Source organism: Danio rerio, chromosome 24 (assembly GCF_049306965.1).
Source record: "Danio rerio strain Tuebingen ecotype United States chromosome 24, GRCz12tu, whole genome shotgun sequence".
Classification (NCBI taxonomy): Eukaryota; Metazoa; Chordata; class Actinopteri; order Cypriniformes; family Danionidae; genus Danio; species Danio rerio.
Genome location: NC_133199.1, coordinates 37,817,588 through 37,831,762, shown reverse-complemented (window position 1 = coordinate 37,831,762; position 14,175 = coordinate 37,817,588). Strand labels below are relative to the sequence as shown.

General features: G+C 40.0%; 2 protein-coding genes across 2 annotated transcripts in view; one reads left to right on the top strand and one right to left on the bottom strand.

Annotated features, from left to right (window-relative positions):
• The window catches only part of agap3 (ArfGAP with GTPase domain, ankyrin repeat and PH domain 3), a 985,397-nt gene that overhangs the window by 831,608 nt on the left and 139,614 nt on the right, over window positions 1–14,175 (top strand). The window lies entirely within an intron of this gene.
• dnah5l (dynein, axonemal, heavy chain 5 like) overlaps window positions 1–14,175 on the bottom strand; it is a 113,592-nt gene that overhangs the window by 46,941 nt on the left and 52,476 nt on the right. Inside the window, exons 49-51 of the mRNA XM_002666688.7 lie at window positions 2,548–2,859; window positions 2,130–2,219; window positions 446–682 (exon numbers count right to left, since the gene is read on the bottom strand). Coding sequence (XP_002666734.3) covers window positions 446–682; window positions 2,130–2,219; window positions 2,548–2,859 — 639 coding nt within the window. The remainder of the gene's footprint in view (window positions 1–445; window positions 683–2,129; window positions 2,220–2,547; window positions 2,860–14,175) is intronic.

Below are 14,175 nucleotides of genomic sequence, written 5' to 3'. Positions count from 1 at the left end.
TGGGCTTAGTCTATTATTTATCAGGAGCTGCCACAGGGGTATGAACCCCTAACTATTCCAGCATATGTTTTGCGCAGCGGTTGCACTTCCAGCCACAACCCTGTAAAGGGAAACACCCATACACTCATTCATTCACACACACACACACACACACACACACACACACACACACACACACACACACACACACTACGGCCAATTTAGTTTATTCAATTCACCTATAGCGCATGTCTTTGGACTGTAGAAGGAACCCAGAGTACTTGGAGGAAACCCACGCCAATACTGGGAGAACATGCAAACTGCACACAGAAATGCCAACTGGCCCAGCCGGGACTCGAACCAACAACCTTCTTGCTGTGAGGCGACAGTGCTAACCTTTAAGCCACCGTGCCACCCCACTGACTAAACATCACACTTTAAATTCACTTATTATTAATCGTCTTACCCTTGTAGCCCACAGATCCCACTCTCCAGTGGAACTGACCAAAAACTCAAAGATGGTCTGTTCTCCCTGTGTGCTGGGAAGGTCCAGTCTGGCATTGTGCTTTTTAAGAAACACCTCCATCTTGGCTCGATCCTCTAGTTCCATTAAAGCACCAGCAGACCACATGACAGCAAAAATGAAAAGGCGGTTGATGTGAGCCGCATTTAGGTTCTTCTCTTCAACGGCTGGCAACAGGCCCTGTTTTAAACAAATAAACACCTTTATATTTTTTTTACTTTTTCAAAGGAGACAGCATTTGCCATTTCATCTCAACATTAAAAGAGTACATTTAGTGTTGATAGACATCATCTACATTAAAGGACAAAAAATCAAACACCAAAAATTTAAAATTCTGTCATCATTTACTCACCCTTTTATGTATTTCATCTAGTTGGGAAAACAGTAGTCAATGTTTTACATTAGCCCCTTTCACACAGTGATACCGGTAAATATCCGGAAAATTTCTGGAATGACTTAATAACTTAATATATGACTTATATACATAAAAAGCAATATATATATATATATATATATATATATATATATATATATATATATATATATATATATATATATGAGCAATATCACACGAGTAGCAGTGCGATATGCCTGTATATTGGCACTGGTGGGAGGCGTGCGATGTGCGTGCCTTAGTGCCCCCACCAGTGCCGATATACAGCCATATCGCACTGCTACGAGTGTGATATTGCATTTATACAACAGTTTGACGGCATAATGGTGTATATAAAAACAAAATTAAACACGAAAAGTTTCAAAAACCCTTTTGTATGTGGAACTACTTTCTTCCACATTGGATTGAAATCATAAGCTGACAGTTAAAACAGTTGAGCATGCATATTTTAAACTTTAGATCTGTATATGTATGCTTTTTGCTGGTTGTATGTGGGCGGAGTAATACACAAAGGGTAAGGAGGCTGTAGGAGTTTTGATATTGCAGAATATCGCACCGCTATCAGCCAATCAGATTTGAGAACCAGACAGAACAGTTGTATATAAATATATATATATATATATATATATATATATATATATATATATATATATATATATATAGTATCCAAAGATATATCCATTCCAAAATAACGTTAAATTCTGACATCATTTACCAAAAATGACGGCAGCGCTTGTATTTGTAAACGTAGATGGAGTCCAGCTTTTCTTGATGGTTTTACTTTTATTTACAGCTTTAGCATTTACAAGACTACATTACAATTTTTGTGGATGGATAAGTATTGTGAACAACTTGTATGAAAACATATGGAGGAACACTTTGACATGTCGAGATGTACATAATGTGTGTGTGCTGGCGCTCACTGGCTCCTTCAAATGCACACGCGCTAAGCAATTGAAACAGAGCTTAAATATTAAACAAATGCCGGTTTATCATAAGCATTTCATCGACAATTATTTACACAGTTATTTTCAATAAGGGCCTGTTCACATATAGCCAGAAAATTGTTGGTAGTTTATTTTTTCACACCGTGGATGTTAATGGCTACTGGTTTCCAACATTCTTCAAAATATCTACTTTTGTGCTATGGAAGGTTTGGAATAACTTGAGGGTAAGTAAATGGTGCTTTTTCAACATAGCCATAAAATGTAATGACTTTAAATATCTATTTACCTGTAATAAATCAATGGTCTGCTTTATGTACATGCATTCAAGCAGCTGCATTTTGGGGGACACGGCAGTGAAGACAAAATTCATCAAATCCTGTTGAAAAGAGTGTGTAAAACAAATATAATAATATTAATAATATTATTATTAATAATAATAATAATCCAACAATATTTCCTAAGTGGTTTTAGATATCTCAATAGTCAATGGGAGCTTTTAAAAACTGCGCAAAAAATTCTGTCTGACCTTTCCTTGGCCAATGTCAAAAGAGAAAAAAATCAATAGAGCTTTTCATATGCATAATGCTTAATGGCTTAAATGGTTTACAAGCTAATATTAATCTATTTCTGAATTTGTGTTGTAAACACTTCACACTACTAGATACCTTCTCAAACTGTATATAAATACTGTGTCTAGCGGTCACCTGATAGATCGAGTTGAAGGCGGCCAGCAGCACATCAGCCTGCATTGGCGGGATCTTTTTAAGCCAGGCCTGCAGTATGGGTTGCCAGTCCAAAACAGAGGAGCTCATGAAGACCATTCCGTTGCGGGACACGGTGGCAGGAGACGCATTGTCAATGTTGTGAGGCTCAAATACCACCTTGCAGTTGGGAGCCATTGGTATTCGGTCTCCATTGGCCAGGGTGAGGGTCTTGTTGTCGTCTAAGACAGAGTTGAGATTTTCGATCCAGATGGCATCAACTGGACCATCGAGAACAATCCATATGTGCTCTCCCTGTGAAATGATATACCTTTAAGTAATAAGTATTAACAAGTGAGCACCATGGGGCTATTTACACATTTTTTTTCTGGCTGTATAGCTATCCTATGATGAAAAGGATGGGTGTAAATGCTCTCTGAGACACATTTGAGACCGATGTAAATCCAATCGCTTAAACCACTTTAGAAAGTGGTCTGAGATGCATTTTAGATTAAGATGAAGCTGCACATGTCTGTATGCATCTGGTTGTTAAAACAACATTTCTGTCATGACCACTCTCAGGATTTAGAATGGTAATTAATATGAATACAGCAATGTTGATGTGTTTGGTCTTGGAGGTGTAGCTGAGCTAATAAGTATAAAATATACCAATGCAAATTATTAGTGAACTTCATCAAAACTTTACTTTTAATTACTTTTGTTTTATATTTTCTTTTCTTAATTATAATGTTTTGTATATAGTTTTGATAGAGATGTTTTTTATGCGGAACCATGTTGGCAAATGTTTATGGAGAGCACATATTAGTGGCGCACACAGCAACTCATGCGGTGTGTGGGCAGGCAGCGCCATCTTCAGTGTTGAATTCGCCGCTGACTGAGTTGGTTGCATGTTCTCTTGCTCTGCTAACGCGAGCCTGGTAAGGATTTTCAAGCGAGTTCACTGAGTTATTTTATGTGACAGTGAAAGTATAAACGTGATAAAACTATGATTTATCGAAGATGAATGTAAATAATCACATTTTGAGTGCTTAAAGTGACTTTCCTTTCTAATTGGCAGAGTGGAAAAAGAGAGAGAGAGATTTCAGCATATTATTGTGCTCTCTGTGTTTTTACAGGTATGTTTATTATGTTTTGTTAAGTGATGTTTGAAATCTAATTATACAAGTTGTGTAAAATGAGGTCTGTTTGCAAAGCAATATAATTTTGCATATATTCATGTATTTTATAGTGTTAAATGTTTATTTGTGTATCTTTTCTGATATTTGACACTATTTTTCATTCTATTGCTTACTAATGTAGTGACCAGTGAAACATTATATTCCTTTTACAACTTATCTGATGTATACTATAATGTTTATTCTTTACTGCTAGTTTTTGTGGTCTATTTATTTGTATTTATTTTCTTTTACCTATTGTTTTTGTCAATTTGTTGGCTATTATTAATGCAAAGAGTGTTGAATTCGCCGCTGACTGAGTTGGTTGCATGTTCTCTTGCTCTGCTAACGCGAGCCTGAGTGGAAAAAGAGAGAGAGAGATTTCAGCATATTATTGTGCTCTCTGTGTTTTTACAGAATAAACCAAACTTGAGACCTCCAACGCCGCTGTTGTCTTATTGGGAAAAAACACACACAACCAGAGTAAAACTGCTACATTAAAATGGTGCCGTGACCTACTGGATCAACAGAGTCAGCTGCAGCCGACCACCGGAGTTGTTCTACATGTTCGTGGCGTTCGTGTGCTGTAAGTGGAGGCTGAAGATTCCGTTTCACCACTGTTCCAGTAGCTGCTTCGTAAAAGAGACTGAAAAGACAAAGACTATTCTGCGGTTTGATACTGATGAACTTTTGGTTTCTCCTCATCTAATTTATTTCACATTTTCTGAGGTTAGTTATCCTTTGTGCTTATTTTGCTGTAAAATCATACCATGGCTGGGGTGAGAAAAGACTCTGAGTTTATGACACCATACCTTGGGAGGGGTAGAGGGCTGTTGGGTGTAGAAATCCCTACTGCTGGTAAACCTAGAGCGTTAATTTATAGTCCTCAATCACACAATACTCCAACAAACGAACCTGCTGGTCCGACTGCCTCTACTCCTAATAACGCCGATGATAATGTTGCACAGCAGTTACGTGACCTTATTGGTGAATTAGGCAGTCAAATAGGTGATTCCATTGTCAACCGCCTGTTAGTTAGCCAAACTCCAGTTGCCACTTCTAACTCAGTCACTGTTAATCGTGTTGTCCCTGAATCCACTAGTGCAGGCCATAGTCTCGCTAATGTCAGTCTAATTGTTAAACCAGACATCAGAGAACCTCCTATGTTTAGAGGTGATGATTCAGACAAATGCACGATTCAGGAATGGATAGAGCTGATGGAATTGTATCTCCACAAAGCAGATTGCTCTAACAAAGATCAGGTAGATGAGATACTGAGCCATCTGCTAGGCAGGGCTAAAAATATTGTTAAAGTTAAACTGAAGTGCAACCCTGATGAAGCCATCTCCCCTGAAACCATCTATGATGTGTTAAGACGTTATTTTAGTGAACATCCTGGATCCTGTCAACCCCTAGCTGACTTTTATGCGACACAACCCAAAGCAAATGAGTGCCCTGTTGACTACTGGGTTAGGTTAAATACAGCTGCTGAGTTAGCAGACAGTCACTTGCAGAAACAAGGCACGAGGATAAAAAACATGAGTTCTGAGATTTCTATGATGTTCATTAGGAATTGCCCAGACCCAGGCCTTTCTAGTGTCTTTAGGTGTAAACCTATAAGTAAATGGACTATCACTGAAATCCAGGAAGCCATAGATGAGCACCACAGAGATGTTCAGTCTAAGACACTGCCTGTCACTCATGTAGTTAAGTCTGTTCATGTTGCTACAGCCAAAGTATTGTCCAGTCCACACACTGTTCCTGGTGGTGAGAGCTTAAATGCAGCTGCTCCAGCTTTTGTCCCTGATAGTCCACTCAAGGCTGCAGAATCGCCATCTTCAGAAGCTGGCATTTTGGAGCGTGTTTTAAACATGCTAGAAAGGGTGCTGGAGCGTACTAGCCAACCTGCTCCTGCCTCACAACCAAGAGTAACGCAGTGGCGCAATACATCTCCATGTAGAGTCTGTGGTGACAGAAATCATTCAACCCGTTCACACTGTATGAGAGAAAAGAGATGCTTATCATGCCTAGAAACTGGACATCAACAAAAGCAGTGTCACAAAGTTGTCAGCCCAGCTGGACCTCCTGCTTCGGATTCATATGTTCAGGGAAACTGATGCACTCACATTTTGGAGGGGACTATGTGAGTGTACAGCATCACACCCTCGCTATGGATGATAATTTCTCTGTTTATGATGAGTGTCGCAAATCTGCCTCCAATGATACTGTTTTTTTTCAGAACATCACCAAGCTAGAGAAGTCAGATAGTCTGTTCTATACACCAGTGTTATTGAATGATAAAGTTTCAGTTCAAGCTTTGCTAGATAGCGGATCCATGGCTTGCACGATTAATGGAGAAACTGAACGAAAGTTGTTGAGTGAAGGAATGCCTGCACAAGTTGATCAGACACATATGGACATCCTTCTCATCGGCTGTGGTGGTGTTAAAGTTAAACCAAGTGGAGTGTACCAGCTAAAGATGGATGTGTATGGCAAACAGCTAAGTGTGCCCACGTTAGTTGTGCCTGATCAAAAAGACCAGTTGATTCTGGGTACTAATGTTATTAAGTTCTTACTCACCCAGCTCAAACAAGACTCTAATTATTGGAATGTTGTGAACCACCCTGTGCTGTCTGGAGAACCTGAAATTGAGCAGTTCCTGAACATGCTGTCGGGCATAAACAGATGGGAGGGTAACAAAATCCCTGACATTGTGGGCACTGCTAAATTGACCCAAGCTGTCACTCTTTTGCCCAAACAGGAACATCTTGTGTGGGGTAAGCTGCCACAGACTGCTCCAGTTTCCTTAGGTAGTGCTATTATGATTGAACCTACAAAGACACTGACCCACAAAAAAAGTGTCATGGTGGGAAGAGTTATAGCGTCCATGTCTGGAGATAGATGGGTCCCAGTTAAGATCATAAATCTTCTTGATAAGCCTATTACGCTGAAAAGGAACTCCAAAATTGCCGATGTGTTCCCTGTTGTGGCAGTGGAGGACCTTTGTGTGCCTAATGATCATGATGATGAAATGGTGAGTGTGCACTGCCAGAAGACTGTTGGTGATATTGTTGATGAGGAAGATCGCCCAGTCTCCAAATTTCATGAGAGCATGCAAAAACTTAACCTTGGAGACCTGGATATTGACTCGTGCGAAGTATCCACTTATTGGAAGAATGAGTTAGTGCAGCTCATTAAAAGACATGAGGAAGTGTTTTCGAAGCATAAATTGGATTGTGGGAAAGCCAAGGAGTTTGTCCACCGAATTCATTTGTCAGATGATCGTCCTTTCAGACTTCCATACCGCCGTGTCCCTCCTGCTCAGTATCTAAAGCTGAGAACTGTGCTCTCGGAGATGGAAGAACAGGAGATAATACGCAAGTCGTATAGTGAGTGGGCTTCACCACTTGTGCTAGTATGGAAGAAGACTGGAGATCTTAGGGTGTGTGTGGATTACCGCTGGCTGAACACTCGAACTGTTAAGGATGCCCACCCCCTGCCTCATCAGGCAGACTGCTTGGCAGCTTTGGGAGGCAATGCCATCTTCAGTGCAATGGACTTGACCTCTGGGTTTTATAACATCGTTGTATCCGAGGAAGACAGAAAGTTCACTGCCTTTACAACTCCCATGGGCCTCTTTGAATTTAATCGTTTGCCACAAGGGCTCTGTAACAGTCCCGCCAGCTTCATGAGACTCATGACCAACATCTTCGGAGATCAGAATTTTCTCACACTGCTGTGCTATCTCGATGATCTTTTGGTGTATGCCCCAAATGAAGAGGAGGCCATTAAACGGCTTGAGCTTGTGTTTACTAGGCTGAAGGCACACGGACTGAAATTGGCCCCTAAGAAGTGCCATTTGTTAAGACGTAGTGTGAAGTTTCTGGGTCATATCATTGATGAGACTGGAGTGGCAACAGATCCGGATAAGGTCAGTGCCATATCGGCCGTGTCTGAAGCAGACCTCATGATGTCAGATGGAGTAACACCCTCACAAAAAAAGATCAAGTCATTTCTAGGAATGGTGATGTATTATCAGAAGTTTATTCCTAACTGTTCCAGTGTAGCTAAGCCCCTGTTCAACTTGACAGCAGCACCTAAAGGGAGGAAAACATCTCAAAAGGGTGAAATAAATTTTAAGAAATTAAACCCTGGTGACTGGACAAGTGAACATAGTGAGGCTTTTCAGAATTTAAAGTCATCTTTGCTACATTCTGTTGTGCTGGCACACCCCGATTTCAGCAGACCATTCATTTTATGCACCGATGCGTCCTTGGATGGTTTAGGGGCTGTACTTTCCCAAGTACCAGAAGGTGAAAATAAGGCGCGCCCAATCGCCTTTGCCAGCAAAGCCCTCACCAAGGCACAAACTAAGTACCCTGCCCATCGTCTGGAATTTCTAGCTTTAAAGTGGTCCGTCTGTGACAAGTTCAGTCACTGGCTGAAAGGACACGACTTTACTGTCTGGACGGACAACAATCCTTTAACGTACATATTAACAAAGCCCAAACTAGACGCATGCGAGCAGAGGTGGGTGTCTAAGCTGGCCCCCTATAGCTTTAACATTCAATACATACCTGGAAGCAAAAATGTGGTCGCTGATGCGCTAAGTAGACAGCCCTTCGTCCATCAGAGGGTTGGTCATAGACTGATATCTGAACCATACAGTGTTCTGTTAAATGAGGCAGAAAAAGTTCAAGAAAACACTGTTCAGGATGCCTTTAGGTTAAGTGCGAACATCTGCACTGTTGAACACCAAGCCTGTAGGCCACTAGAACACTGTTCTCTTACTTGCACTGAAGTATCAGCAGTTCTTGATGTCCATACTCAATGGGAAACGGGAGCATCTGATAGGGCGATCCAATGGCTCTCTCAAGGTACTCACCAGTTGTTGACTCCAGGTCCCAGTCCACTGCCTGTGTTCTCACTAAGTGAGTTGCGACAGAAGCAGCAAGATGATAAGATCCTCTCAAGAGTTTTGTTTTACGTGAGTAGAGCAAAGAAGCCTTCTAGGCGTGAGAGAGCTGGTGAGACATTTGAGGTGCTCAAAACCCTTAAACAGTGGGAGAAGCTTAAAATGCTTGATGGAGTGTTGTACAGGGTGACAAAAGATGCCCTGACAGGGAAAAAGAGGTGGCAGTATGTCGTTCCAGCTTCCCTTGTCAGTCAGGCTCTTTTGGGGATCCACAATGAGGCTGGACATCAAGGTCAGGGTAGGACTTTATCCCTTGCGAGACAGAGGTTCTTCTGGACAAGTTTGGAGCACGATGTGCGTGAACATGTTAAATGTTGTAAACGGTGTGTCGTGAGCAAAACACCCGAACCTGAAGGAAGAGCCCCTCTGGAAAGCATTAAGACATCATGCCCACTGGAGTTAGTATGCATAGATTTTTGGAGTGCTGAGGATTGCAGTGGTCGCAGTGTGGATGTCCTGGTCATAACTGACCATTTTACCAAAATGGCCTGTGCTTTTCCCTGTAAAAGTCAATCTTCAAAGCAAGTAGCGAGGATTCTTTGGGATAAGTTTTTCTGTATTTATGGCTTCCCTGAGAGGATCCATTCGGATCAGGGTGCCAACTTCGAGAGCCAACTCATACGTGAACTACTGGAAGTCGCTGGTGTGAAAAAGTCTAGGACAACTGCTTATCACCCCATGGGCAATGGCCATGTTGAACGTTTTAATAGGACCCTGGGTAGCATGATTAGGTCATTACCTCCAAGGAACAAGCAAAAGTGGCCGCAAATGTTGCAAACTCTGACCTTTGCCTATAACTGCACAGCCCACGAGTCAACTGGCTATGCGCCTTTTTATCTAATGTATGGCAGAATTCCCAAGCTTCCAGTGGATGTGATGTTCAGTAGCATAGAAAGAGACTGTGCCATTGCTGATTATGATACTTATGTGAAACGTCTAAGGGATGACTTGAAAGAAGCTTTGTCTCTTGCTCAAATGAATTCTGAAGCCAGTCAAAAACGGCAAGCGGACTTGTACAACAAGAAGACAAAAGGATGCAGGATTGAAGTTGGTGACCAGGTTTTGTTGGCGAACAAAGGTGAACGGGGACGGAGAAAACTAGCTGACAAGTGGGACTCCACACCTTATGTCGTTGTTGATCTTAACCCTCAGTGTCACACATACCGCATCCGTAACACCCACAATGGGTTAGAGAAGACAGTTCATAGAAACCTGCTTCTACAAGCTAACTTCTTGCCAATTGAGACTGAAGGAGTTGAACCCTCATTCAGTGATGACTGTGAACTAGATGATTGTAGCAGTGCATTGAGTGGCGCTCTAACACCATTGTCTGCTTGTAGTCATGCAGATCGAACTGCTAGTTGGGTTGCAGAGACATTAGTCCCAGATGATGTCCCAGACAGTGTACCTATTGACACAGAGAGTGTTCTGTCATTGGTAGTGAACCCTGAAGCTTCTAGGACTTGTCCTTCTATAGTGCAGTCTGACGCCTTAAGTTGTGAAGATGTCATGGTTCATTCTGAAGTGACAAAAACTCATTCAGAGACAGACTCACTGGTATCAAACAGAGCTTTGACTAGGGGTGCAAATACCTCTGAATCTGTTGTTTTGTCTTCCAGTAGAGTTTCACTTCCAGTTAGGACTAGGGTCGGAAGACTTGTGAAGCCTGTAAATAGGTTAATTCAAAACATGACTCAAAATGTGAGAATGACAAGTTCAGTCAGTGAGTTTGCGAAATCTTTATTGTCATAAGTCCTGATAATCATAGGATAAAATCATTTTCCTTGTAGAATCTTATCTTTTGAGTCAATTTCTTACAGTGTGTGGAATTCTGAGTTTTCAAGTCACTGTCTTGTTGAGGTCAATATGATGGTGTTTTGGGCACCATTATAGCAAGTGCGTCTTAGTAGGCCTGATCAACCTGTTTGGACCACTTACCCTGTTAGGTGGGAAGCATATATGCTGCTGTGACTTGCGTATTAAATGACAGTTGAGTTTCTCAGATAAATACTAGTTAAATTAATTTTTTTTTTTCCTAATTGAATACTTACCTTGAGGTGCAAGTTTTGTGAAGTTCAGAGGGGAGTATGTAGCTGAGCTAATAAGTATAAAATATACCAATGCAAATTATTAGTGAACTTCATCAAAACTTTACTTTTAATTACTTTTGTTTTATATTTTCTTTTCTTAATTATAATGTTTTGTATATAGTTTTGATAGAGATGTTTTTTATGCGGAACCATGTTGGCAAATGTTTATGGAGAGCACATATTAGTGGCGCACACAGCAACTCATGCGGTGTGTGGGCAGGCAGCGCCATCTTCAGTGTTGAATTCGCCGCTGACTGAGTTGGTTGCATGTTCTCTTGCTCTGCTAACGCGAGCCTGGTAAGGATTTTCAAGCGAGTTCACTGAGTTATTTTATGTGACAGTGAAAGTATAAACGTGATAAAACTATGATTTATCGAAGATGAATGTAAATAATCACATTTTGAGTGCTTAAAGTGACTTTCCTTTCTAATTGGCAGAGTGGAAAAAGAGAGAGAGAGATTTCAGCATATTATTGTGCTCTCTGTGTTTTTACAGGTATGTTTATTATGTTTTGTTAAGTGATGTTTGAAATCTAATTATACAAGTTGTGTAAAATGAGGTCTGTTTGCAAAGCAATATAATTTTGCATATATTCATGTATTTTATAGTGTTAAATGTTTATTTGTGTATCTTTTCTGATATTTGACACTATTTTTCATTCTATTGCTTACTAATGTAGTGACCAGTGAAACATTATATTCCTTTTACAACTTATCTGATGTATACTATAATGTTTATTCTTTACTGCTAGTTTTTGTGGTCTATTTATTTGTATTTATTTTCTTTTACCTATTGTTTTTGTCAATTTGTTGGCTATTATTAATGCAAAGAGTGTTGAATTCGCCGCTGACTGAGTTGGTTGCATGTTCTCTTGCTCTGCTAACGCGAGCCTGAGTGGAAAAAGAGAGAGAGAGATTTCAGCATATTATTGTGCTCTCTGTGTTTTTACAGAATAAACCAAACTTGAGACCTCCAACGCTGTTGTCTTATTGGGAAAAAACACACACAACCAGAGTAAAACTGCTACAGAGGCATAGATCTGCTACACTGCTGCTGCTTTGATTATTATGGCAGAGCAAGTATCGAGAACTGCTACTTCCAGTATATTCACAGACATGCCATCCGAGAATATAACATGCTGCTGCTGCAAACATAATATACATGTAACCCCCGTAGCAGAGCTAAACACAGGTGGAGCTGGGGTGGAGGAGGGTCTCCGAAAATACACTGCTGCATAATAGCTAAAACAACACTGAGCATTTAAAATGATGAGATGCAAGCTCATTGGCTGCCGAGGGGTGACAGCAACCAATCTCCTGATGGATGAGTAGATTAGGTGACCTATCAGCCTGCAGGCACATAGAGTTTCATGGCAGAAATTGTCAATTGTGTTACATACAGTAGGCTATGTTACATAGTCAGATATAACAGCGTTAATGGAAAACGCAACGCAATGCCACAGATGAATATTTGCAATGTTTGCTTTGTTTTATTAGATTTTTTTCATTTCATACTATTTTTGTCGGTGATTAACCATTAAATGATAAAGTTAGAATGTTAAGTTCATATCAAATAACAGGATTAACAACAAAGTTGCATCAAGGACATGTAGAAAAATATAACATTACTTTGGTTTACAAAGGCACAGAGTTTTAATTTGGGGAGAATATTATAAACGTTTTAACGTAAACCCTTTACAGATTTGAATGATGCTTAGCACGTAGCTGTACGATAAAACAGATGTTTCATTTAGCCTATAATGATGTTTCACTGAAACACGAGTGAAGTGCAAACCCTGCAGTCTACATAAAAACTCCTTTGTACGCTGAATAAGCTATATAGCTATCATTTCTGTAAAAATTACACTAATTAAATAAGCATCAGATATGCCATATAAGTCAAGGTAGGCAATGTAAATTTGCATATAGTGCGCGATTTGACAATCAAAATCATATCCGTTTAGCAGACACATTTTTGTAGCGCATATCAGGCCTGTAGCCAGGGGGGGTTCGGGGGGTTTCGAAAGACCCACCCCTTCATGACAAGGGTCCAGAATTTGTCCCATACATGAGCTCATTTGTCTTATTTTGACTGCTATGCCATCATAAATAGATAAATTAATCCATTGAAAAGGGCTTTAAGACCAAGCAAAATCCTATATAAAAATGAATTTGAAAACTAATTTGGCTATTTTTGTTATCCATGAATTTTCAATTCAAATCAAATGTATTTTTTTTACAAGAGAGGCTAGATCAATTGTGAAGCTCTTTTATTATTATGTTTTTTTTTATTATTATTAAAATAGACAAATTCAGTTTGTAGGCTACAGCTACAATAGGCTACAGTTTTTAATTTAAAACTTTAACATTCTTTTTTTATGATTCATGATGTAATAAATTTGTACTTTAAAAATAATTATTTATTCATTTTTCTTTACTCTAAATGATTAGGAAAAAAATAGCTAAAAATAGTGCTTAAAATGTCACTAAAATACAGTATTTATTTTGTAATAATAAATGTTTTATTTTTGTAATTGTAAATGGGGTGAATAACTGCAAAAAGGTCCACATTTTGAGAAAAAGAACCACCCCTTGTACCAGGCTGGCTACGGGCCTGCATATGTATGTATTATGTAGAGCATACATGCAAATGGAGCCGTTTTCACAAATCAAAAAGCCATCCGATCCGAGAAAACGCATTTCAAGAGTTCACACTTAGCTGATGATTGATAATAAAGATTGTTTGGCATGCTATCCTGGGAGAGAGCCCTGAGCTTATAAGATCCTCGAGCCCTGGGCTCCCGTTGCAGGGCGAGAGGGGAGTTTGAGCTCAGGTAGATCTCAATGACTTGAGATCAATGAATGAAGTGTCAGTTATGGACACTGAGAAGGTGTACTCAGAGCTTGGCTAAAATAGTTTGCATTAATTGTTTAGGGTGCTTGTTTTTGAACTGTGGGAGGAAACCGGAGGACCCAGGGAAAACCTACGCGAGCACGGGGAGAACGAGCAAAACTCCGCACAGAAATTTCGCCTGGTTTGGAAGGGAATTAAACCAGGGGAATTCTTGCTGTGAGGCAACATCGCTAATCACTGGCCACCTTGTTTGAAAGGAGGGAAAGTAGGATTGGGTGGGGGGGTTTCTTCAAGACGAAGATATTGTGATGAGAAAAGTCTGGTTATTTATAGTGAGTTAAGGATCGTCTAATAGGATAATTAGTCATTAGCTAAAGTTGGAACAGCTGTGAACAATCATAAGCACGTGATCCTCTCGAAATTTGTTTATAAATAAACTTCACGAAGAGAGCAGGTGTAAACAGACCAAATCCTTGATCCAGATTGTAATTTCATAAAATTTCTAATTACTTGTTAAACCGCCATTCCAAGTCATAAA